The sequence below is a fragment of the Macrobrachium nipponense genome, chromosome 11 (assembly GCF_015104395.2).
Source record: "Macrobrachium nipponense isolate FS-2020 chromosome 11, ASM1510439v2, whole genome shotgun sequence".
In the NCBI taxonomy this organism is placed as follows: domain Eukaryota; kingdom Metazoa; phylum Arthropoda; class Malacostraca; order Decapoda; family Palaemonidae; genus Macrobrachium; species Macrobrachium nipponense.
Genome location: NC_061087.1, coordinates 22,595,824 through 22,620,687, shown reverse-complemented (window position 1 = coordinate 22,620,687; position 24,864 = coordinate 22,595,824). Strand labels below are relative to the sequence as shown.

Genomic DNA, 24,864 nt, shown 5'->3' with positions numbered 1-24,864 from the left:
GCCCAACTGGAAAGCCCCAGGTCCCGATGAAGTCCATGGATACTGTCTCAAAAACTTCAAGGCCCTACACCCACGAATAACAGAACAACTCCAGCATTGTATCTCAAATCACCATGCACCCAAATGGATGACCACAGGCCTATCACCTGCCTACCAATAATGTGGAAGTTACTAACAGGTATCATCAGTGAAAGGCTATACAATTACCTTGAGGAGACAAACACCATCCCCCACCAACAGAAAGGCTGCAGAAGGAAGTGTAGGGGCACAAAAGACCAGCTCCTGATAGACAAAATGGTAATGAAGAACAGTAGGAGAAGGAAAACCAACCTAAGCATGGCATGGATAGACTATAAGAAAGCCTTCGACATGATACCACACACATGGCTAATAGAATGCCTGAAAATATATGGGGCAGAGGAAAACACCATCAGCTTCCTCGAAAATACAATGCGCAACTGGAATACAATACTTACAAGCTCTGGAATAAGACTAGCAGAGGTTAATATCAGGAGAGGGATCTTCCAGGGCGACTCACTGTCCCCACTACTCTTCGTAGTAGCCATGATTCCCATGACAAAAGTACTACAGAAGATGGATGCCTGGTACGAGCATCAAGGAAATAGATACCCTAATCCAGACTGTAAGGATTGTATCTGGGGACATCAGGATGGAGTTTGGAATAGAAAAATGCGCCTTAGTCAACATACAAAAAGCCAAAGTAACGAGAACGAAAGGGATAAAGCTACCAGATGGAGCAACATCAAACACATAGATGAGACAGGATACAAATACCTGGGATACAAATACCTGGAAATAATGGAAGGAGGGGATATAAAACACCAACAGATGAAGGACACGATCAGGAAAGAATATATGCAGAGACTCAAGGCAATACTCAAGTCAAAACTCAACGCCGGAAATATGATAAAAGCCATAAATACATGGGCAGTGCCAGTAATCAGATACAGTGCAGGAATAGTGGAATGGACGGAGGCAGAACTCCGCACCATAGATCAGGAAACCAGGAAACATATGACAATACACAAAGCACTACACCCAAGAGCAAATACGGACAGACTATACATAACACGAAAGGAAGGAGGGAGACTACTTAAGTATAGAGGACTGCGTCAACATCGAGAACAGAGCACTGGGGCAATATCTGAAAACCAGTGAAGACGAATGGCTAAGAGTGCATGGGAAGAAGGACTAATAAAAGTAGACGAAGACCCAGAAATATGCAGAGACAGGACAATGACAGACAAACAGAGGGACTGGCACAACAAACCAATGCACGGACAATACATGAGACAGACTAAAGAACTAGCCAGCGAGGACAACCTGGCAATGGCTACAGAGGGGAGAGCTAAAGAAGGAAACTGAAGGAATGATAACAGCGGCACAAGATCAGGCCCTAAGAACCAGATATGTTCAAAGAACGATAGACGGAAATAACACCTCTCCCATATGTAGGAAGTGCAATACGAAAAATGAAACCATGTACCACATAGCAAGCGAATGCCCGGCACTTGCCCAGAACCAGTACAAAAAGAGGCATGGTTCAGTGGCAAAAGCCCTCCACTGGAGCTTGTGCAAGAAACATCAGCTACCTTGCAGTAATAAGTGGTACGAGTACCAACCTGAAGGAGTGATAGAAAACGATCAGGAAAAGATCCTCTGGGACTATGGTATCAGAACGGATAGGGTGATACGTGCAAATAGACCAGACGTGACGTTGATTGACAAAGTCGAGAGGAAAGTATTACTCATTGATGTCACAATACCATGGGACACCAGAGTTGAAGAGAAAGAGAAGGAAAAAATGGATAAGTATCAAGATCTAAAAATAGAAATAAGAAGGATATGGGATATGCCACTGGAAATCGTATCCATAATCATAGGAGCACTAGGCACGATCCCAAGATCCCTGAAAAGGAATCTAGAAAAACTAGACGCTGAAGTAGCTCCAGGACTCATGCAGAAGAGTGTGATCCTAGAAACGGCGCACATAGTAAGAAAAGTGATGGACTCCTAAGGAGGCAGGATGCAACCCGGAACCCCACACTATAAATACCACCCAGTCGAATTGGAGGACTGTGATAGAGCAAGAAAAAAGAAAATAAAAAAATAATAATAATAATAATGGAGAAACAAATCCACATTTATGTATCGGTATTCAAAAATGAGTGAAAGCTTAGATATATATATATTATATATCTATATAGTATATATATATATATATATATATATATATATAATATATATATATTATATTTATCTATGATATATATTATAATTTTTTATATATATATATATATCTATAATTTATATATATATATATATATATATATATACATTTATATTATATATTATTATATATTATAATATATATATTATATATATATATATAATATATATATATAATATATTATATATATATATATATATATGATAATATATATATATCTTTAGATATATATATATATATATATATATATATATATATATATATATATATATATATATATATATATATATATATATTATACCCATGCATAACTGTGAAATTGCTTCTCCATTTCAAGACTCGTGTTGCTATGAGTATCATTTAATAATAATAATAATAATAATAATAATAATAATAATAATAATAATAATAATAATAATAATAATAATCTACACATTTTATCAAGGTGAATATCAAACATCTGCTCCATTTTTCAATTAAAGATCTCTAAGGCTGCGTTCTCTGCCTCAGTTTTGACGAGAGTGTCATCAGTATTCCTACTGGAACCTGGATATGCTGTTTCTTGGTATTGGTAATATTCGTATTTTCATTTAATCGTTTTTTTACTTTACTTTCGAAGCTTTTAGAATTCAGCAATATTTTTTCACCAGAATATTTCATATTGAATGATGACTGACTTGTATCAGACCTAAATTGGCAACTGGGTCTTCTTGTGACCCACTTCCACGTGTATCTGAAGGATGACTACGTACATCTTAAGGACGAATGTAGCTTTGTGCAGCTTAACTTCAAGTTCAGATTACTTTATTATTTATCAGTTTCTCGATACCGAGCTTCTCTGGTGTTATCATTTTCCGTTTCAAGCCCAACGAAAATAAGGAGACATGTGGATAGAAATATAGAAGTCAAAAGAGAGTTCTGGGAGATGCAGAAGACTATAATTTTCTCATCCTCTTGAAGTAGAAAGAATGGGGAAATAATGAAGAAGAGAAGATAAATATCTTCCCTCAATTCACGTGTCCTTAGATGAGGAAACAGATCACGCATCTATGAAAATCTAGGTCAAGTATTACCTCACAGAACAACAAATGTTCCTTGAGGAGACATTGGTCCTATGATTAAAGAAGACATTCTAGGACCCAACCAAGCCCTGAAAGATGACCTAATGAGGATTGAACGAACAAAATTATCAATGAAATTATCACCATCTTCTAGTGCTTTCCAAGAGAGGCCTTGGAAAAAATGGATTCCGGGTTTAAATGGAATGCTTCCCAAGCATTTTTTTTTAAACAAGAATAACTTTTTCAATTAATGACGCCCGGAAAAAAAAGAGAAAGGTTTTATCTCGCGTCCATCTCAAGTACTCTTGAATGCCTTCGGGATATGTAGGTCATTTTTATCCGCACGGAATTCCTCCCGCGTGAAGCGAATCGTAAAGAAACCAGACATATAAAAGGGTGGCAAGAACCCTTCGACCATAGCACTGTTGGTCCGACGACAACAACAAGAAGTTCCTCCTCTTCTCGTCACTTTTCATTCCGCTGGACCCTGAACTTCGGAAGTGTCCTTTCAAGATTCATGTCCTGCTACGTTTACGTGTTACAGCCTCTTACTAATTGAGAACTACAGTCGTAAAACCGAGATCAGCAATGTTATACCTGAAGAAACTTCTTATCGCCGGTAAGTACTTGTCCGGGTGCGATCTGACAAAGATTTTGAACTCAGATCTGGTTGAGAAGGATTAAATTAGGAAACAAAAGAAGGTCGCTTTGATCTCTACCAGCAAAAGGTTTCAAACAGAGGTCTCTTCATGATGGGACTAAAGTTTCACCCCTCCGTAGTCCCGTAATATAAGTTGATTATGGTGTTAATAATCAATTGCAATTTCAGTTTATTGCAATTTCAACTGCTCGGTTAAAACTGCAGCATCATTCCGTACTGAGTTATTGTTAGGTCGGAGGTGCGATAACTTGTGGTTGCTTGGTGAGGGAAAGGTTGGGATCTGCCTCAGTCTTTTTGCACAGTTTTGAAAAGAATGATTTAGTTTTGTTGTGGTTTCTTTTCAGAATGTAATTTCATCCCATACTTTATCTAACTTTCACATCACAATCAAGATAAATACACTGCGATAGAAATATACGAAGTAACGAAAAAGTTCAAAGTTTAATATACTCTATTACTCAAAAGTAAGCTACTAAACTCCTTGACTTCGAGAATTCTAAACTTTAATTTATTAGCTTTGATTTAGAATCCAGTTGTCTGATTTATAGTAAAATACGGCCAAGAAATCATAATATACACTGATGGGGTAAGACTTCCGGAGATCTGAATAAACTTGCAAAAATAACTTCTCATAAAAAATTTCTGCCATTTTACTAAAGCTCAAAACTTTAACTTTAACACTGTAGATAGTATTATTCTTTAGAAATATATCATGCTTTTTGTTTCCATTTAAGTTTTTTTATGTATAACTTTAGTTACATCTTTGATATTTCGTACGCTCCGGTAGTTTTATGTAAACTTATTAAAATAACTTATCTTAAGAAATTCATATCGTTTTAGTTAAAGCATAAAGCATCAGCCTAAATAGTAAAGACTTGTACAATTATTGGGAAATATATTATGCCTTTCTTCTGTCAAAGTTTTACGACGCATTCTCTTACCTTCAAATTTTTTCATGAATTGTTTTTTGATAATTTTTTAACATTTCGCATATGCTTAAAATCCACTTGTACATCGCAGCTCTGATCGGCATCTGTATAGCACAGCAACAGCAGCTATACTTGCCTCCAACGAATGGGTTCAATAGCAATGGTAATGGCTTAAACGGATATAGCTATTCTAATGGCAACGGCAATGGAAATGGATATACCAACGGCAACGCTAACGGCAATGGCTACAATGGTGGTAATGGAAATGGCTACGCCACTGGTAATGGCAATGGAAATGGTAATGGAAATGGAAATGAAGTAATTATTAATGGTGTTAATGGCAACGGCCTCAATGGAAATGGCCTTAATGGCAACGGCCTTAATGGAAATGGCCTTAATGGCAACGGCCTTAATGGAAATAGCCTTAATGGAAATGGTCTTACAGGCAACGGCCTTAATGGAAATGGCCTTAATGACAACAGCCTTAATGACAACAGCCTTAATAGAAATGACCTTAATGGCAACGGCCTTATTGGAAATGGCCTAAACGGAAACAGCCTTAACGGACAAGTGGACCCCATCACCGCCCTTGGGGAAGCCATCGCTGGAGGTGGTGTTCCAGGAGTCGACTACCCAATCCTGGCCTCTGTGCCTGGAACCGGCTTCACCTGTGAGGGACAGAATCCTGGATACTACGCAGACACATCTCCAGAAGCAAGATGTCAGGTAATATTGAAAGTCTTTAGTATTTAGATTATAATGCCTCCTTCTAAACTTAGTAGCACCCCAATTTAACACTCTTTGAGAGTCTGGTTCTATGATAGAAACCAAAATTCGTTAATTAACAAAAACCCTTTAATATAGCCATGATTTGAAGATTTTGTAGATATCTCACAGCTAACAGCAATTTCACATAGTTCCTTTCCTAAACTGATCTGCACTTTACACTTAAAATTCATTTAAAGAGGTTTGTCTCGAAATGCATCACGTCTAAAGCATCATAAAAAAATCTATAATAATAAAAAACGAGTGGGTCTTAGTTTGTCTGCCTGGGTGGGGGCGAGGTAGGTAGGGGATTGGGAGGGTGAGAGGGGCGTGACACATTCACCCTCCTCCTGCAAAGCTGTTTGTCCCCCCCCAAGTGGCGGCAGTGTAGGTAGGGGATTGGGAGCGTAGGAGAGATATGACACATTCACCCTCCAGCCCCGCACAGCATAGTTCGTACATACTTTAATGTCGCTGGTATGTAAAACAGCTAGCTAAGTTTTGTCCTGTTGAGGCGTTACTTCAATTTGCACTTTTATTAACAGATCACAAATATCAATTGTTTTCCAGGTGTTCCATATCTGCCAGTTTGGCGGGAGACTGGACTCCTTCCTGTGCCCCAACGGCACCGTCTTCAACCAGCAGTACTTCGTGTGTGACTGGTGGTACAACTTCGACTGCTCAGCAGCTGAACAATTCTTTGGTCTGAACGCTCCCTCTGGACAAGTTAATGGCAATGGAAATGGTGCTGCCAGTGGAAATGGTGTCCCCAGTGGCGATATTAATGGCAACATTAATGGTATTGCTGTCGTCAATGGCAATAGCAATGGATACACCAACGGTAATGGCAATGGAAATGGTGCTGCCAGTGAAAATGGTGTCCCCAGTGGCGATATTAATGGTAACATTAATGGTATTGCTGTCGTCAGTGGCAATAGCAATGGATACACCAATGGTAATGGCAATGGATACACCAATGGCAATGGCAATAGTTACTCCAATGGCAATGGAAATGGCATCTCCAATGATAATGTTAATGGATATACCAATGGCAATGGTAATGGCAATAGTAATGGTGATATTGTCGTCAGTGACAATGGTTTCACTAGTGGCAATGTATTTGATAATGGCTATGGTAAAGACAATGATATTTCCAGTGTTGATGATAATGGATTGACAAATAGTGATATTGTTTTACCCAATGGAAATGGTAATGACGTCACTGATGTTAATGACATTGATGAAGTCATCACCATTAGCAATGATTATACCACTGACAGCGAATATGGAAATGTAATAAGTATGGTGATGCTATTGGCAATGATAATAGTTTTGTTGATGGTATCAGCAGTGGCTACACCACTGACAATGTTATTAGTGGATATTCTAATGATAACAATGATAATGAAAATGGGAATGGGAATAGTTATGAAAATGAGAGTGGGAATGGCTTCAATGGAAACGGAAATGGGAATGGCTTCAATGGAAATGGTAATGGCTTCAATGGAAATGGGAATGGCTTCAATGGAAACGGAAATGGGAATGGCTTCAATGGAAATGGTAATGGCTTCAATGGAAATGGGAATGGCTTCAATGGGAATGGGAATGGCTTCGATGGAAATGGAAATGTTAACGGCTTCAATGGAAATGGGAATGACTTCAATGGGAATGTAAATGGTAATGGCTTCAATGGGAATGGAAATGATAATGGCTTCCTCAATGGGAATGGGTATGGCAATAGATTCAACGGGAATGGTAATGGATTCAATGGGAATAGAAATGGTAATGGCTTCAATGGGAATGGAAATGGGAATGGCTTCAACGGGAATGGAAATGGTAATGGCTTCAATGGAAATGGAAATGGTAATGGCTTCAATGGGAATGGAAATAATGGCTTCAATGGGAATGGAAATTATGGCTTCTTCAATGGGAATGGGTATGGTAACAGATTGAATGGGAATGGAAATGGGAATGGAAATGGTAATGGTTTCAATGGGAATGGAAATGGTAATGTCTTTTTCAGTGGGAATGGGAATGGTGATGGCTTCAGTGGGAATGGAAAGGACAATGAATTCAGTGGAAATGGAAATGGTAATGGCTTCTTCAACGAGAATGGGAATGGTAATGGCTTCTTCAGTGGGAATGAAAATGCAAATGGCAATATCGGTTATTCTTACACTACACCTGCATCACCTAATGGTTTCTAAGGGACTACCATTTAAAAGATTTGTGTCTTTGTGAAATATGTTAAGTAACAGAATAATTGCTCTCATTTGCACGTGGAAGAAAAGTTGTGAGAATCAGAAGGATATACTATATAAGTTTCACAGGGCATTATTTAAAGTTCATTTTAATCGCACAATATTATTCCTGGGGCAGTACCAGTCCACATAGCTTTTAGGGTATGGCAAACTTTTTCCTTTCAGAGTTTATATATCAGTTAACTTTCACGAACCACTAAGTTTCTTTCCCATTTATTGTATCTGCATCGTGTCGCCACTGGGGAACTCTACAGCTTAAAACTCATACCACCTGTGCCATGAAAGCGTTTCTCGTGGCTGTACTTTCACTTAGTATTTAAGTGAATTAGTGTCAGTTCATTTGAAATGGACGACGCTTGTGCCATACTGTCTTTCATAACTATTATTGAACACTTACATATTATGATAATAAAGGATTAGTCATTCCTCGTTTATTTTTACTTCCCTATTAAATTCTGTACACTTTAAAAAAAATTTTTGGTGTATAACAAGAATTCAATAATGAAGTCTTATTAAGAAAACAAGAGAAAGGGGGATATGTTATATAACCCGAACCAGCCATTTAATAGATTTTCCTGAGAATAAGAATATTAGTTCCTAATTTCTGTATAGTAAAGTCCCATAATGGTGTGAAGATGCCCTGAAAACTATTGGAGAATGCTGAGAGTCCTACAGATGACCGACCCATAATTGGCATCAGGACAGCATATAATTAAGTCTTCACGCTTCAGCTGAATGAGAAATGTTACGAATCATCTTGACGTCTTCAGATTGTTACACTCTTGGTAACCCCATTTCATATCATGTAATGAACCACATTAAAATATTTCGAAAGATGTGCTTTATAATCGCTTGAACTGTTCGTATGCTCTTTCAAAAGCTTTTGTTAATACGAGGTGCTCTCCCGGTGCCTTAGGTCTGTTTATAAATGGCAATTTATACCGAGCATCCACGCTCCTGTAACCACTGAGAATGGGCTGTAATGAGGGTTGTAAATCAAATTTCATTGTGTAATAAGTGGCGTAACCTACGTAAAAAAAATCTTTATTTGGAGTCTAACTGCTGGTTTTAATTTTCTTTCTTTCTTTCTTTATATGTTTATTTATTAATTTCTTATTTTTTATTAATTTTATATTCTGTTGCTGTCAGCGTGTTTCTTTCTTTCTTTATTTATTTTTCAAAAAAATTTATTCAGTCTGACTCTGTTGTTTTTAATTTTCTTTCTTACTTTCTTTCTTTCTTTCTTTCTTTCTTTCTTTCGTTCCTTATTTATTTATTTATTTATTTATTTATTTATCTGTCTATTCATTTATTTTTCATTCATTTTTATATTCTGTTGCCGTCAACCTGTTTCTTTCTTTCTTTCTTTCTTAATTTATTTTAAAAAAAATTTTTATTCGGGTATGACTCTGATGGTTTTAATTTTCTCTCTTTCTTTCTTTCCTTCTTTCTTTATCTATTTATTTATTTTTCATTCATTTTTATATTCTGTTGCCGTTAACAGGTTTCTTTCTTTCTTTCTTTCTTTATTTATTTATTTTTCAAAAATAATTTTATTCGAAGTCTGAATCTGTTTGTTTTAATTTTCTTTCTTTTTTTCTTTCGTTCTTTCGTTCTTTATTTATTTATTTATTTATTTATTTATTCATTTATCTATTTATTTATTTTTTCATTCATTTTTATATTTTGTTCCCGTCAACGGGTTTATTTCTATCTAAATTTATTTATTTTTCAAAAAAAAATTTATTCGGAGTATGACTGTTGGTTTTAATTTTCTGTCTTTCTTCTTTCTTATTTATTTATTTATTTATTTATTTATTTATTTATTTATTTATTTATTTATTTATTTATTTATTTTTCATTCATTTTCTATATTCTGTTTTCGTCAACGTGTTTCTCTTCATCGAAAAAATAATAGATTAACTAACAACCTACAGGCGATTGTTTTCCTAAAATGTTTTTAACCGTAGAAGGCGATAATATCCTTTTTATGCAGTGAAATGGAGATTTTTGTGTTATTTCACTGGAACCACCTGTTCTCTTCTCCACTGCCCCATTCTATTTTCATTATCCTCCACGGTTTCGACTGCAAGTGGAAAACTTGTCTCTATAACCCTAATTACATGGGAATCTCAGTGTTACTATTTTATTCTTACTGCATTAAAATCATTTCCCATTTAGCTGAAGTCGTAATTTTTATGTTACTAGAGATGGACCTCAAATTAAAAAAAATAGAATAAAATAAAATATAAAATAAAAATATGGTGGGTGGGTTTAGTATCGAAAAACACATAATTGGTTTTCGTAAGCAAAAGTAATCGTTCTGTACTATCATTTTTTTACGGTCAAAATTAAACTTCTCAATTTACTCCTGAGAAGACAAATAAATTTTTTTAACTGATCTCCGAGAAAAAGCAGCAGATTAGATTTATTGACTGAATGTAATGAATAACGAAATTTCTAATATAAAAAAACCTAAAAAGATGAAATTTTCAGCTTTTCCATATTTTATTTTCATCCCTTGACAAAGAAATAATTATATTTTTTTTTTCTTGAAGAACAGTGAAAACATTGGCACTCAAAAATTGGGAAACAGTAATTAATGCAGAATCTTGCAAGGTTTCCTCTTGGTTGGATACTCAAGTCCAGAGGTCTACACCAAGCGTTTTATCAACGTTAACACCTTACAACACTAAACATCACTACTTTTGGGTAAGGGTTCATGCCGGCATAAGGCCAACTTAATCTAAAGAAACCAAAGACGCAAGTTTTAAGACAGATAGTTAAAGTACTTAAAAAGTCTCGCCCAATGTTGCCTTTAGTTATTCTAATCTTTTAAGCTTTTCATGCATTTGCATTATATCTTGTCGTCGAATTTATCATTATTCAATCGCCAGACTTTTGTTATTATCTTCAATGTTTTTAATGTGTTCATTTCTGTGTCTTTTTTTATGGGAACTTGCTTTGCGAGTTAATGGTTCTAAGGGCTTATTCTATCAAATGTTTTAAAGTAATAATAATAATAGTAATAATAATAATAATAATAATAATAATAATAAGAAAATAATAATAATAATAATAATAATAATAATAATAATAATAATAATAATAATAAATAAAATAATAATAACTGATAAGTATAAAGACCTGAAAATAGAAATGAGAAGGATATGGAATATGCCAGTGGAAATTGTACCCATAATCATAGGAGCACTAGGCACGATCCAAAGATCACTGAAAAGGAACCTGGAAAAACTAGATGATGAAGTAGCTCCCGGACTCATGCAGAAGAGTGTGATCCTAGAAACGGCGCATATAGTAAAAAAAGTGATGGACTCCCAAGGAGGCAGGATGCAACCCGGAACCCGGAACCCCACACTATAAAAATCACCCAGTCGAATAGAATGACTGTGATAAAAAGAATATAATAATAATAATAATAATAATAATAATAATAATAATAATAATAATAATAATAATAATAATAATAATAATAAAGCTACCAGATGGGAGCAACATCAAACACATAAATTAGACAGGATACAAATACCTGGGAATAATGGAAGGAGGGGATATAAAACACCAAGAGATGAAGGACACGATCAGGAAAGAATATATGCAGAGACTCAAGGCGATACTCAAGTCAAAACTCAACGCCGGAAATATGATAAAAGCCATAAACACATGGCAGTGAGCCAGTAATCAGATACAGCGCAGGAATAGTCGAATGGACGAAGGCAGAACTCCGCAGCATAGATCAGAAAACAAGGAAACATAGGACAATACACAAAGCACTACACCCAAGAGCAAATACGGACAGACTATACATAACACGAAAGGAAGGAGGGAGAGGACTACTAAGTATAGAGGACTGCGTCAACATTCGGAGAACAGGAGCACTTGGGGCAATGACAATGAAAAACCAGTGAAGACTAGTGGCTAAAGAGTGCATGGGAAGAAGGACTAATAAAAGTAGACGAAGACCAAGAAATATACAGAGACAGGAGAAAGACAGACAGAACAGAGGACTGGCACAACAAACCAATGCACGGACAATACATGAGACAGACTAAAGAACTAGCCAGCGATGACACATGGCAATGGCTACAGAGGGGAGAGCTAAAGAAGGAAACTGAAGGAATGATAACAGCGGCACAAGATCAGGCCCTAAGAACCAGATATGTTCAAAGAACGATAGACGGAAATAACATCTCTCCCATATGTAGGAAGTGCAATACGAAAAATGAAACCATAAACCACATAGCAAGTGAATGCCCGGCACTTGCACAGAACCAGTACAAAGAGGCATGATTCAGTAGCAAAAGCCCTCCACTGGAGCCTGTGCAAGAAACATCAGCTACCTTGCAGTAATAAGTGGTACGAGCACCAACCTGAGGGAGTGATAGAAAACGATAAGGCAAAGATCCTCTGGGACTATGGTATCAGAACGGATAGGGTGATACGTGCAAACAGACCAGACGTGACGTTGATTGACAAAGTCAAGAAGAAAGTATCACTCATTGATGTCGCAATACCATGGGACACCAGAGTTGAAGAGAAAGAGAAGGAAAAAAATGGATAAGTATCAAGATCTGAAAATAGAAATAAGAAGGATATGGGATATGCCAGTGGAAATCGTACCCATAATCATAGGAGCACTAGGCACGATCCCAAGATCCCTGAAAAGGAATCTAGAAAAACTAGACGCTGAAGTAGCTCCAGGACTCATGCAGAAGAGTGTGATCCTAGAAACGGCACACATAGTAAGAAAAGTGATGGACTCCTAAGGAGGCAGGATGCAACCCGGAACCCCACACTATAAATACCACCCAGTCGAATTGGAGGACTGTGATAGAGCAAAAAAAAAAAAAAAAATAATAATAATAATAATAATAATGCAGACTTACATAGAACAGGTCTTCATCTGATAATAGACTATCAAGGAGGATATTAAGTAATATCTCTAGAAAATTCTCAGCCGAATGCAAATGAGATGAATTAACTTAAGAACTTACGAAAACTTTCTCTGGCTGAAATAATCCCGTCTTTAATCATTCGTTCCTCCGAGCGGTGAGCGAGAACGATATATTTATCTCAATCGTTTAACAACTTAATAAGGGTCATTTCCACTGTCCTTCTCAGAGAGTGAAACGGCTGCTGCTCTTTCGACATCTTGAACGATATAAAGTACTTTTACGTCGCTTGCGGTTTAATTGTGAATGCTAATTGTAGGAGTCTGGGGAAACAATTTTTTATTTTTTTATAATTTCTAAGAATTAGGATGACGACATTAGATGAAAATAAATGTACTCATTCTTGATGTTGCGTCACTATGGAATTAAATCTAATGGATGGGGTGTTATGTACTGTGGGAAAAGCAGTGTTTACGAACAAGGAAAATAATACTAAAGATTCTGCTCATAATCACCCGAAAATTTGGACAGAAAGGGGGTCATGAACATCAGCTTCAAGGCCATTATTCCCTTAAGTACTAAACATAAGGAACAAAAGAAAGCATCTTTGCTGGTCCTCTGGTATAGTGGTTAGTGTCGTGATATGACACTCAGTTGTCGCGGGTTCGCATCTCCCCAGGGCGATGAAAGATCACTGGCTATGTATCATGAAGGGTTACTGCTGCGGTGTAGGGTCCGCAGTATGGGTTGAAACCATTTTTTTGGAAGCTTGAATTTCAAGTCAATGGCCCCCGTGTGCTTGTCCCATGTGAATAGGTTTTATGTACTGAAATAAATAATAATAATAATAATTAATAACTAATAATAATAATAATAATAAGAATAATAACAATAATAATTATTGACTTTGGCTGCCTTCAAGCACTAATTCTAATCTTTGGTAAAAATGAGTCTTCTCTATCTTACTGATGACGGCTTTCTCGTTGTTGCTTAGACTGGCGAGCAACGCACCAAAGGGCATGGTAAAATTCGGTTTAGTCATTTGATTTATTATTGCTTATACAATTCTCTCTCTCTCTCTCTCTCTCTCTCTCTCTCTCTCTCTCTCTCTCTCTCTCCAACGCGACGTTTCTCCGATTCCACAGGACATTATCAAGCGATAACTGCTGTGGGACTGAATTCCAGTGGTTGTTGTTGTTTAAGATTAAGCTGGCTTTATGCCAGCACGGGCTCTTGCTCAAGAGCTGCCCGTAGAGTTCCATGGCGAGTCCATCTCCTTATATCGCGATGTTGCGGGCTCTTGAGGATGGTCAGAGCACCTCTCCGGCAGGTCGGTTTTCATTGGTTCCTGGGAAGGTGACTCATACGGCGGGCGTTTACGAGTCTTGCAGACCTTCTCAGGTGGGGGGTATCACCGAGAGCCTCTTGATTGGGTTCTACCTGAGTGACGTCACCCCTGGTATTATTCTCATGTCCGGTGTTTGTTTCATGCGTGCTAGTACTTTCGTTGGGGGGAGGGGTGTGGTCCTCCTCACATACGTCGGTATGAGGAACGCTTCTTGGGTGGTATTAAGGGGAGGCATTTGCTCGAGGATAAGCAGCGCTTCTAGGAGACGCAGACGTCGTGGGTCAGGTGCTCTCCCGATGATCTTAATATTCCTGACGATGTTGTCTCTTGTGATGTTTACTACAAGAATCGGCGTACGAAGGACCTCCTGATGAAGAACAACCCCTCCCCGCCGGTAGGAGACCCCTTAAAGCAGTCCAACGTTGTCTACCGATACGTATGCCCCGCCAAAGGATGCCCTGGGATTTACATCGGCATGACGACGATGCGCCTGTCAAAAAGGATCTCCTGCCACGCCCAGGAGGGTGCCATTAGGCAGCACGCCTAATATTCGTCAGGAATATTAAGATCATCGGGAGAGCACCTGACCCACGACGTCTGCGTCTCCTAGAAGCGCTGCTTATCCTCAAGCAAAAGCCTCCCCTTACTACCACCCAAGAAGCGTTCCTGATACCGACGTGTGTGAGGAGGACCACACCCCTCCCCCCCAACGAAAGTACCAGCACGCATGAAACAAACACCGGACATGAGAATAATACCAGGGGTGACGTCACTCAGGTAGAAGCCAATCAAGAGGCTCTCGGTGATACCCCCCACCTGAGAAGGTCTGCAAGACTCGTAAACGCCCGCCGTATGAGTCACCTTCCCAGGAACCAATGAAAACCTGACCTGCCGGAGAGGTGCTCTGACCGTACTCAAGAGCCCGCAACATCGCGATATAAGGAGATGGACTCGCCACTGGGTTTATTACGGGCTGCTCTGTGAGCAAGAGCCCGTGCTGACACAAGGTCAGCTTAATCAAAAACAACAACAACCACTGGAATTCAGTCCCTCAGCAGTTATCGCTTGATAATGTCCTGTGGATCAGGACGAAACGTCGCGTTGGAGAGAGAGAGAGAGAGAGAGAGAGAGAGAGAGAGTATTGTATAAGCAATAATAAATCAAATGACTAAACCGAATTTTACCATGCTCTTTGGTGCGTTGCTCACCAGTCTAAGCAACAACGAGAAAGATAGAGAAGACTCTTTACAAGATTAATAGTGCTGAAGCAGCAGTCATTTTTAACAAAACATGCCTACGAGAGGGTCTCCTTCCTAAATAATAATAATAGTAACTGATAAGTATAAAGACCTAAAAATAGAAATAAGAAGGATATGGGATATGCCAGTGGAAATTGTACCCATAATCATAGGAACACTATGCACGATCAAAAGATCACTGAAAAGAAACCTGGAAAAACTAGATGATAAAGTAGCTCCCAGACTGTAAGGATTGTATCTGGGGACATCAGGATGGAGTTTGGAATAGAAAAATGTGCCTAAGTCAACATACAAAAGGGCAAAGTAACAAGGACTGAAGGGATAAAGCTACCAGATGGGAACATCAAGCACATAGATGAGACGGGATACAAATACCTAGGAATAATGGAAGGAGGGGATATAAAACACCAAGAGATGAAGGATACGATCATGAAAGAATATGTGCAGAGACTCAAGGCGATACTCATGTCAAAACTCAAAGCCGTAAATATGATAAAAGCCATAAACACATGGGGAAGGCCAGTAATCAGATACAGCGCAGGAATAGTGGAATGGACGAAGGCAGAACTTCGCTTCGCAGCATAGACCAGAAAACGAGGAAACATGAAAATTCACAAACACTACACCCAAGAGCAAATACGGACAGGCTATACATAAAACGAAAGGAAGGAGGAAATTGGGGAAAACTACTGAAGCATAGGAGGGGGAAAATACTTGTTGCTTGTTCAAACCATCGCGGAATTAGAAGCACTGGTGGGGCAACATACAATGAAAAACCAATGAAGAACGAAAATAAGGACGAAATGGCTAAGAGTGCATGGGAAGAAGGGACTGATAAAAGTAGAACCCGCATAAATATATAAAAGGGAGACCAAGGGATAATGACAAGGCAGAACAGAGGGGGAATGGCACAACAAACCAATGCACGGACAATACATGAGACAGACTAAAGAACTAGCCAGCGATGACACGTGGTAAAGGCTACAGAGGGGAGAGCTCAAGAAGGAAACTGAAGGAATGATAACAGCGGCACAAGACCAGGCCCTAAGAACCAGATATGTTCAAAGAACAATAGATGGAAATAATATCTCTCCCATATGTAGGAAGTGCAATACGAAAAATGAAACCATAAACCACATAGCAAGCGAATGTCCGGCACTTGCACAGAACCAGTACAAAAGAGGCATGATTCAGTGGCAAAAGCCCTCTACTGGAGCCTGTGCAAGAAACACCAGCTACCTTGCAGTAATAAGTGGTACGAGCACCAACCTGAGGGAGTGATAGAAAACGATCAGGCAAAGATCCTCTGGGACTATGGTATCAAGAACAAGCTAGGGTGGATTATGGGTGCAAAATAGACCAGTACTGGACGTTGATTGACAAAATCAAGAAGAAAGTATCACTCATTGATGGCGCAATACTATGGGACACCAGAGTTGAAGAGAAAGAAAGGGGAAAATGGATTAGTATCAAGACCTGAAAATAGAAATAAAAGGGATATGGGATGTGCCAGTAGAAATTGTACCCATAATCATAGGAACACTAGGCACGATCCCAAGATCCCTGAAAAGGAATCTAGAATAACTAGAGGCTGAAGTAGCTCTAGGACTCATGCAAAAGAGTGTGATCCTAGAAACGGCGCACATAGTAAGAAAAGTGATGGACTCCTAAGGAGGCAGGATGCAACCCGGAACCCCACATTATAAATACCACCCAGTCGAATTGGAGGACTGTGAAAGATAAAATAATAATAATAATAATATAATAATTTTGAGTAAACCGTAAGATAGTGTAAATTAACCATACACCCTCACAATCGCCTGAAACAGGATTTACTTGTTAAGGATAGATTCTTGGATATTATATTGTAGGCTTATTGCATGTTATTGAAAGAGTAAACTTTTTTTATAGATCAATTTTTGCTCATTAGAGCAGAAGAGTCATTTTACCCAATATTTCCAGTGTTAATAACCATAATTATTAAAAATTCAAAAGGTATTGGTTCAAGCAAGGAAAGGCATAGGCTCTAATTAATACAGTCCAGATCATTTCCTTATTTATTCAGTTTTTCTCAGATTTTTGGTTTACAACTAAAATTAGGCAAAACACCCAGCAATATTCAATTAGTAATACGGTAGTACGAATAGTATATATATATATATATATATATATATATATATATATATATATATATATATATAATATGTATATATGTATATATATGTATAGTATATATATATATATATATATATATATATATATATATATATATATATATATATATATATATATATATATATATATATATATATATATTATATATATTATATATATATATATATATATATATATATATGCTCGATTGGAAGATTATTGTCGATTTTTCAGTTTCTAATCAGGCTTTTACTACCCGAAGTTATTCAAATAAAAATCTAGTATAAACTGGAACGCTTTTGAGCTCAATCGTGACAATGGGAATGGTAACTGCAGTGGAAATGGTCATTTCCACTCTCATAAAAATGAGTTTTGTTTTACTAAAAATCAATGGAAATGGAGACGAATTTACCACAGGCAACGAAAATGATAATGACATATTTCAAAATGGTAATGATTTCACCACTAGAACTGGAAATGACTATGCCTTCAATAATGGAAGAAGGAATGGATATGATAATATTAAAAAAAAAACGAATCGTAAATTCTAACACTGATGGCAATTTTGATGTCACTGGCGATGGAAATGGCGTAAGTAATAAAAAAAAATTCTTATATAAACATAATAGCACTATAAGGAGCTTCACCGACAGAGGCGATCTTGTTAATGTGAGTAATGATATGGTAATGTGTCGTAAATGGAAAATGGTTATGGCCTTGGTAGTTGTGATATGACTTGAAGCGAAAAAAAAAAAAAACATATAAACGTAATTACGGCAACTGAAGAAGCCTTCGGTAACCTCAGTGGTTTTAATGACGACAGGTGATGTGACAGATCGAGGAGATTCTGATATACTTAATTTTTTCTTCTCACATTTTACGTGGAAAGTTTTCCAATTAGTTTCTGGGAATTTGATAGAATTTCTAAGACCAAGTCTTTCTTATAAGTTGGAACATGCGACCTAAGGTCCCTAGCTGGAAATTAATCGTATGCCTTTTTTTGTTTATTCGTTATCATTGTTAATATTTTTTAGTATTATCTTCATATTAGTACTGTCATTACCATTATTAAGAATACCTACTATTTTCCACATCTACTGTGTGGGTATTGACGATTATCATGTCATATCACATATCATGTGTCTAGATTGTGTGTATTGTATGTGTATATTCCATGTATATGGCCCTGAGCTGAAATAAAGGATATTATTGTTATTGTTATTATCATCATCATTATTATTATTATTATTATTATTATTATTATTATTATTATTATTATTATTATTGGAGAAACAAATCCACAGTTAAGTTTTTTTTTTTTATCAATTTCTGGTTTAATCATATTACCATTTCCGCGGTAAGTTCTTTATTACTCGTATAAAACTTCTACTTGACCTTCTTCCTTTTCTGTGACTCCAGCAGCTTATTTTGAGAATCATAATCAACCATTTGATATATCTGACTATCATCATATAATCAATAACGAACGATGATGACATTTGTCACAAGATACCATCAAACATAATGACAATTTTGTAACGCGAGACATCCTACTTGAGTTACCCCTCACAGTCCCTCCGTTTTCTTTGCATGCCAGTCTTCTTGTGCCTAGCAATACAACACTTAATTTCGCGAGTAGATTATTTTTCTCTCTCTTTGTTATTTTTACGTTGTCCAACCAACAAGTGTTTTTGCGGTCGCAGAAGAACCCTCTTATCTTATTTGTCTTTGCTCATTGTGCAACGTAATTTTATGGATACAAATGTTTGTGTTTTTTTTTTCTTTTCGTTGTTGCTTCTGCTTTTATTGCCCGGAGGTCTCCCGATGTTTATGATAATGGTGACGAATTTGATGGTGTCGTCCTCTCCGTATTCTGACGCAACCTGACGACGATTTTACGGGAATTCTTGCTCAAAGCAATTTTTTATGCTTAATTGAGATGGACGGCTAAGCCCTCCTGCTATTGCGGTACAATTTTCTTAAATAAACATTGAAGGTAAATAGCTAATTTCTTTTGAGCATTGTAAGCAGTTACAGGCAAATTATACACGGCTAGATGACGGCCATATTCTGATAAATGCATGTCATGATTATTCAAATGATAAAGCTCTTTAAGTGAGAAATTACTTACAAGCACAAAATTCCTGATATTATTGATCATTACCATCATATTCCAAAATCACCTTCAACATGGTTCAGTTTAGGTGATGAAGACATTACTTCTCACCCTTAGATACAACATAAACACACGCTGTCAAATTCGTCCTGACGTTCACATGATAGACACAGATGCAAATAAGAATGATAGTATTTACCATCACATCATTAATGATCATTGTAAAAGAATTTACGTTCTTGGTCATAATGATTACTATGATAGACACGGCGTGATTTTTATGTTATGTATCATCATAATCATACGCTTTACCAGTATATTATTATTATTATTATTATTATTATTATTATTATTATTATTATTATTATTATTATTTACACGATACTTCATTGCCTTACCTACAAACTTCAGTTAGTAAATTTCTCATTATTTGAAAAAAAAGAGGTGCAGTAAAATGTAAATGAATAAATAAATGTATAAACAAATAAAAAAAATAAATAAATGTAAACGTAATATTAAGATTCATGTCAGAGGGAAATCTCTTGAAATGTGGTGACCAGAGCAAATTTATATTCTGGTACTGTAATTTTCTAATGAATGTTAAAGTAATTAACGCATTGCTTCAGCCGTGATACATAAATTGCTCTGGGAGCGAAAACAGACAGTAATGGACTCGTAAGTCACAGAAATTCTGACATCAATCATGTTTGTGTCATTTCATCGCGTTTGTTTGTTTGTTTGTGTTTTTAAGACAGGATTCTTAGTCAGGTTTATTATTATTATTATTATTATTATTATTATTATTATTATTATTATTATTATATTATTATAAATACTCATAGAAGCATGAGTCTTTAAATGGAGAAACAAATCCACAGTTTTATTGTTAAAAAATGTATGTACACATATATAACTGTGAGTCCATTATTATTATTATTATTATTATTATTATTATATGATTTATTATTATTCTTATTACTCTAACTTGATCAATACTAGTAAAGTGATATCTGTGATGAAAAGCCGAAATAAAACCCTCCCCTCCCTACCTCCCTTTCCTTTCCTCCCCCCTCGCCCCCGCCCCCCATACGCCCACCCCCAAAAAAAACTTGGACACGCCTTCGAAGTTTATGATATATTCCCTTTTGACAATCTAACAAATAAACATGTGTTGGTTTAAAGTTTTACATAATAGTATATATCTTTATTTTTTCAATTTTCTATCGGCAGTTTTACGGGTCTAAAGTGTAGAAATTCTATTGGGAAATATAAATCTTTATTTTTTTCAATTTTCTATCGGCAGTTTTACGGGTCTAAAGTGTAGAAATTCTATTGGGAAATATTTATTCTATTAAATTCATCTTAGAAAAGTGTTATAATATTTTTTCTCGTAAATCTATTGCTTTAGCCACTGACCATAGCTGATGGAACGCCATCAGCTATGAAATGGAAGTTCCATGGGTAAATATATATTTTGTTAAAAGTAGTTTATATAAAAACCTTATTATATTTTTTATTCTCATAAATCGATTGTTTTAGCCGCTGATCATAGCTGATGGAACGCCAGCTTATAGATTTGAATAATCGATCAATCAATCAGTCAATTACTATTTTTTTTTATATATATACAAAAGCAGTCATGCTTCGTCTTTGACTGACCCTCAGCTTAATTGCAGAGAGAGAGAGAGAGAGAGAGAGAGAGAGAGAGATGGACTTTATTTATTGTGTTTATTGGAAGGAAAATTGCAAATAGGTCTATTTTCATGAAAGATCGTCTTTATATGAAGCACAGGTGTCAAGAATTAAAAATATGATGAAGACCAGGCTAAACAAGAACTCGAAAAAGTATTTGTTTTTTATTTATCTCATTTAATTTGAATGAGTCAAAGTTAAATACCTCATCATTTTGCTCTGCCGAAAACAATAGATTCAAGTTATTTTCCTTATCCGGTCGTGAGATCTGAATTAAAATACATTTGCAACCTTTAGCGGTCAAGTAATGCCTGCGGTTCGCTTGATAACACAAAAGTACGCTATTTGTGTCCCTAATCATTCTTGCATTGAGCAGAAGAGTATTGCGAAGTCGGCCTTCTTAAGTATATATATAAGAAGGCGAGTGTCCTTCGTCGACATCACAACCCTTCTCTCTGGCGAGTCGACAACTCCTCTTCTTCTTCCTTTCCTGCTGTTAATCCCGCTGTTTCTCGCTCTTTCTGCTTAACAGCTGTTGCTCGTCGTACGCAACGTGAAATCTCCGTGAAAAAGTGTTATAAGGAAGTACTTTCGAATTCTATTATTCATAATTATCTTTTTTATAAGTAACGAGCCGAAGAGGACAAAGGAAAATTAAGAGGAGAAGATATTCGTTACGACACGGGAAGGTCAGAATGATTTCATTGACGAAGAGGATCGTTTTCACTGGTAAGTTTCCCTTGTGATTAGTGATGCTGCTTCTTTACAGTAACAAAACTAAATGCAAGGAGTATTCATATACGTAAATAAGAACAGAGTAAATCGTACTAACGTGCATTGTATTAATTAAAAAAAAAGAATGTCAGTTACAGTAGCCAGCTGCTTTGAAAATACATTAGTTTCCATTTGATTTCTGCCTTATATTGACAAATACTATAAATTGAAGAATCACATCACCACTCTTATTAATTGGTGTTTTATAGATGTCAACGTACTTTTCAGTTTAAGGAGCAATTCCCTGAAAATTAATTGCAGAACTCAGCCTGTCAGTGAGACTTTATTTCATAACTTTATACTTTTCCATTTTTCCTACAGAGATTATCTGGAATTAGCCTTGTGCCCTAATTGATAACATTTTCATACCTGGTTCTTTTCAATTTCCTTTAAGTAATTGTGTCTCTTGTCATCCACCTTGCCCTCCACTTTTCATAATCGTTTCATTTCAAGGGATTCTCTGTTATATTTTCTACTCAGTGCTCGCTGAAGTGTGCTTTGCCCAGCAGGACTATACGCTACGAACTACAAATGAAATCATCGTTGAGAATCATACATTTTCTGGAACGGTATACGAAGCTACCGGCAATACAGAAGCCTACAACAACATCGTTAATGCAATAATTGATAATGGTACATTTAACATTAATGGAAATTATCCCATTAACGACGGGATCGACCCTATTGACTGGCTAGCTATAGTAATAGGCGGAGTTCCAGGAGTAGAATATCCAATCCTTGCGACCGTTCCAAAAACTGGATTCACTTGCAAGGATCGAGTTGCTGGATATTACGCTGACGTGGATCCAGAAGCCCGTTGCCAGGTATGGGGTTTTCTACCTGTTTGCTGGATATATAATGGTTCTAGTGAATAGTAAAGCTTTAGGTTTCGTTTTGGTTCTGATATTTGTAACAGTAAACATTTTTACTTACGTTGGGGATTCAGCGGAAAACTTTGAGAGACAGGTTTCATGTTTAGGTTTGGCATCAACAGGAAAACTTCATTAATTGGTCTTTAGTTTTATTTAGGTGGTTTACAGAAGTTAGAGGAGGCCAATTACCTACTCTTTCTTAAAACTATTGAGCATCCTAACATCCTAATCAGATTAGTAATTCCCAAATTTATGCTTGGAAGCATAGTCATTGTAAATGCAATTCTTCATAAGAAGAGATTCGAAATATGGTTAGAGCTTATTCATATTTTTTCGATACGAGGCATAGAAAAATTCACATACGAAGCTTTAAAATACCATCTATTTTACTTGAATTATAACGCATGCTTGCTTATTTACAGAGCCTTTTCATTGAAACAGTCGAAGCTTTATTTATGAAAAACCACATCAGGATAAATTTTAATTAAAAAAGGGATGGATTTAGTATAAAGATCGGTATGGAGGCAATTCCACATTAAAATGTTTCTTAAGGCCTTACTAAATTTTTAAGCTGTAAGACACAATGTACATTAAAAGATAGCACCATACATAATTCATATGCAAATTTTTCTATTAAAGCATAACTGCTTTTCGAAATATGTACTGTAGAATACAGAGCCATCTGTAACTGGCAAAATTTATCCTCGCTTTTAAAATGCCTCTGTATTTTCTACAGGTCTTCCACATCTGTCAACACGACCAAAGGAAAGATTCTTTCCTGTGTCCCAACGGCACAATCTTCAACCAGGAACACTTGGTGTGTGACTGGTGGTACAATTTCGACTGTTCAACTGCAGACCAGTTCTTTTCGGTGAATCTCGCTTTAGGCCAGTCTTTTCCAGCCAGTCCGAAAGAAGAGGATTACACTGAGGCGGTTACCATTGTCAATGGTCCATAAAATGGAAAAACTTATGTTTTCATTGATGGCTGAACAACTTTAAACTGGAACTGGTTATAGAATTTCTAATGGGAATGGTATATTGAGCGATGATGGTATTGAAAATGAATGTCATAATAGCAATGGTATGGTAATGACAGTACCTCCGTCAGTTGTAGCGATGCGGTACTTGAGTGTTCCAGCGGATGTGGCAACGTTACTGGAAGCAAGCATTGTTGATGCTGGAAATTGATTTTCCAGTAAAGACAACAGTATAATTGAGGATCTGGATATCACAATGCAAACGACAACACTCACTTTGTAATAAGACACAACGAAATCAAGTTTCCTGTCAATGGGAATTTAGAGAAAAGGAAGAGATGAAAAACTTAATTTTTAAGAAATATTGATGATACGGGAATCGCCAGAATAGAATTTTACCGTGATTAGATGACTTTATTCAATGGCGATAGACTTCGAAACGGCAGTGTTGATGACGTTTGATTTATGATTATGTCAATCAAAGAAATCTTTATACTCGATGTGGAGGAACTGTTGATATAGAAATGATAAACAAACGGTCTTATAATCAGTCAACAGCACCTCTAATAAATGCAGATAGAAATACTTTAAAGAAAAGCTTAGCCGTGATACTGATCAACAGATGGCAAGACATTCTTTAAAAGAGAGAGAGAGAGAGAGAGAGAGAGAGAGAGAGAGAGAGAGAGAGAGAGAGAGAGAGAGAGAGAGAGAGAGAGGATATCAAGTGTTTGGAGTAAAAAGTTGATTTCTTCATAATAATTCTACTTTGATCACGTGTGAAATCAACGGTATTCTTGTCTCTTCGGAAAACTGAAAATACTGTGTGCAT

At 36.6% G+C, this 24,864-nt stretch overlaps 3 protein-coding genes across 4 annotated transcripts in view; 2 read left to right on the top strand and 1 right to left on the bottom strand.

Moving 5' to 3' along the window:
* Positions 1-24,864, bottom strand: part of LOC135196437 (uncharacterized) — a 304,074-nt gene that overhangs the window by 146,753 nt on the left and 132,457 nt on the right. The window lies entirely within an intron of this gene.
* LOC135196309 (putative uncharacterized protein DDB_G0282133) lies at positions 3,751-8,341 on the top strand. Its single transcript, XM_064223068.1, has 4 exons — positions 3,751-3,931; positions 4,994-5,628; positions 6,238-6,743; positions 7,064-8,341. The coding sequence occupies exons 1-4, from the start codon at positions 3,901-3,903 to the stop codon at positions 7,872-7,874; spliced, it is 1,983 nt and encodes a 660-aa protein (XP_064079138.1). The 5' UTR covers positions 3,751-3,900; the 3' UTR covers positions 7,875-8,341.
* Positions 21,874-24,864, top strand: part of LOC135196235 (uncharacterized) — a 3,058-nt gene continuing 67 nt past the window's right edge. Inside the window, exons 1-3 of the mRNA XM_064222945.1 lie at positions 21,874-22,139; positions 22,665-23,008; positions 23,793-24,864. The exon at positions 23,793-24,864 is cut by the window's right edge and continues 67 nt beyond it. Of these exons, the coding sequence (XP_064079015.1) occupies positions 22,106-22,139; positions 22,665-23,008; positions 23,793-24,014 (600 nt within the window). The 5' untranslated portion in view covers positions 21,874-22,105 and the 3' untranslated portion in view covers positions 24,015-24,864. The remainder of the gene's footprint in view (positions 22,140-22,664; positions 23,009-23,792) is intronic.

What these genes read in the sequence shown, in the direction of transcription:
- LOC135196309 (XM_064223068.1), top strand. Translation starts at nt 3,901, where the DNA reads ATGTTATACCTGAAGAAACTTCTTATCGCCG. An exon ending in CTCCAGAAGCAAGATGTCAG is followed by an intron (nt 5,629 to 6,237) that starts GTAATATTGAAA and finishes ATTGTTTTCCAG; the next exon opens with GTGTTCCATATCTGCCAGTT. An exon ending in GGTAATGGCAATAGTAATGG is followed by an intron (nt 6,744 to 7,063) that starts TGATATTGTCGT and finishes TTCTAATGATAA; the next exon opens with CAATGATAATGAAAATGGGA.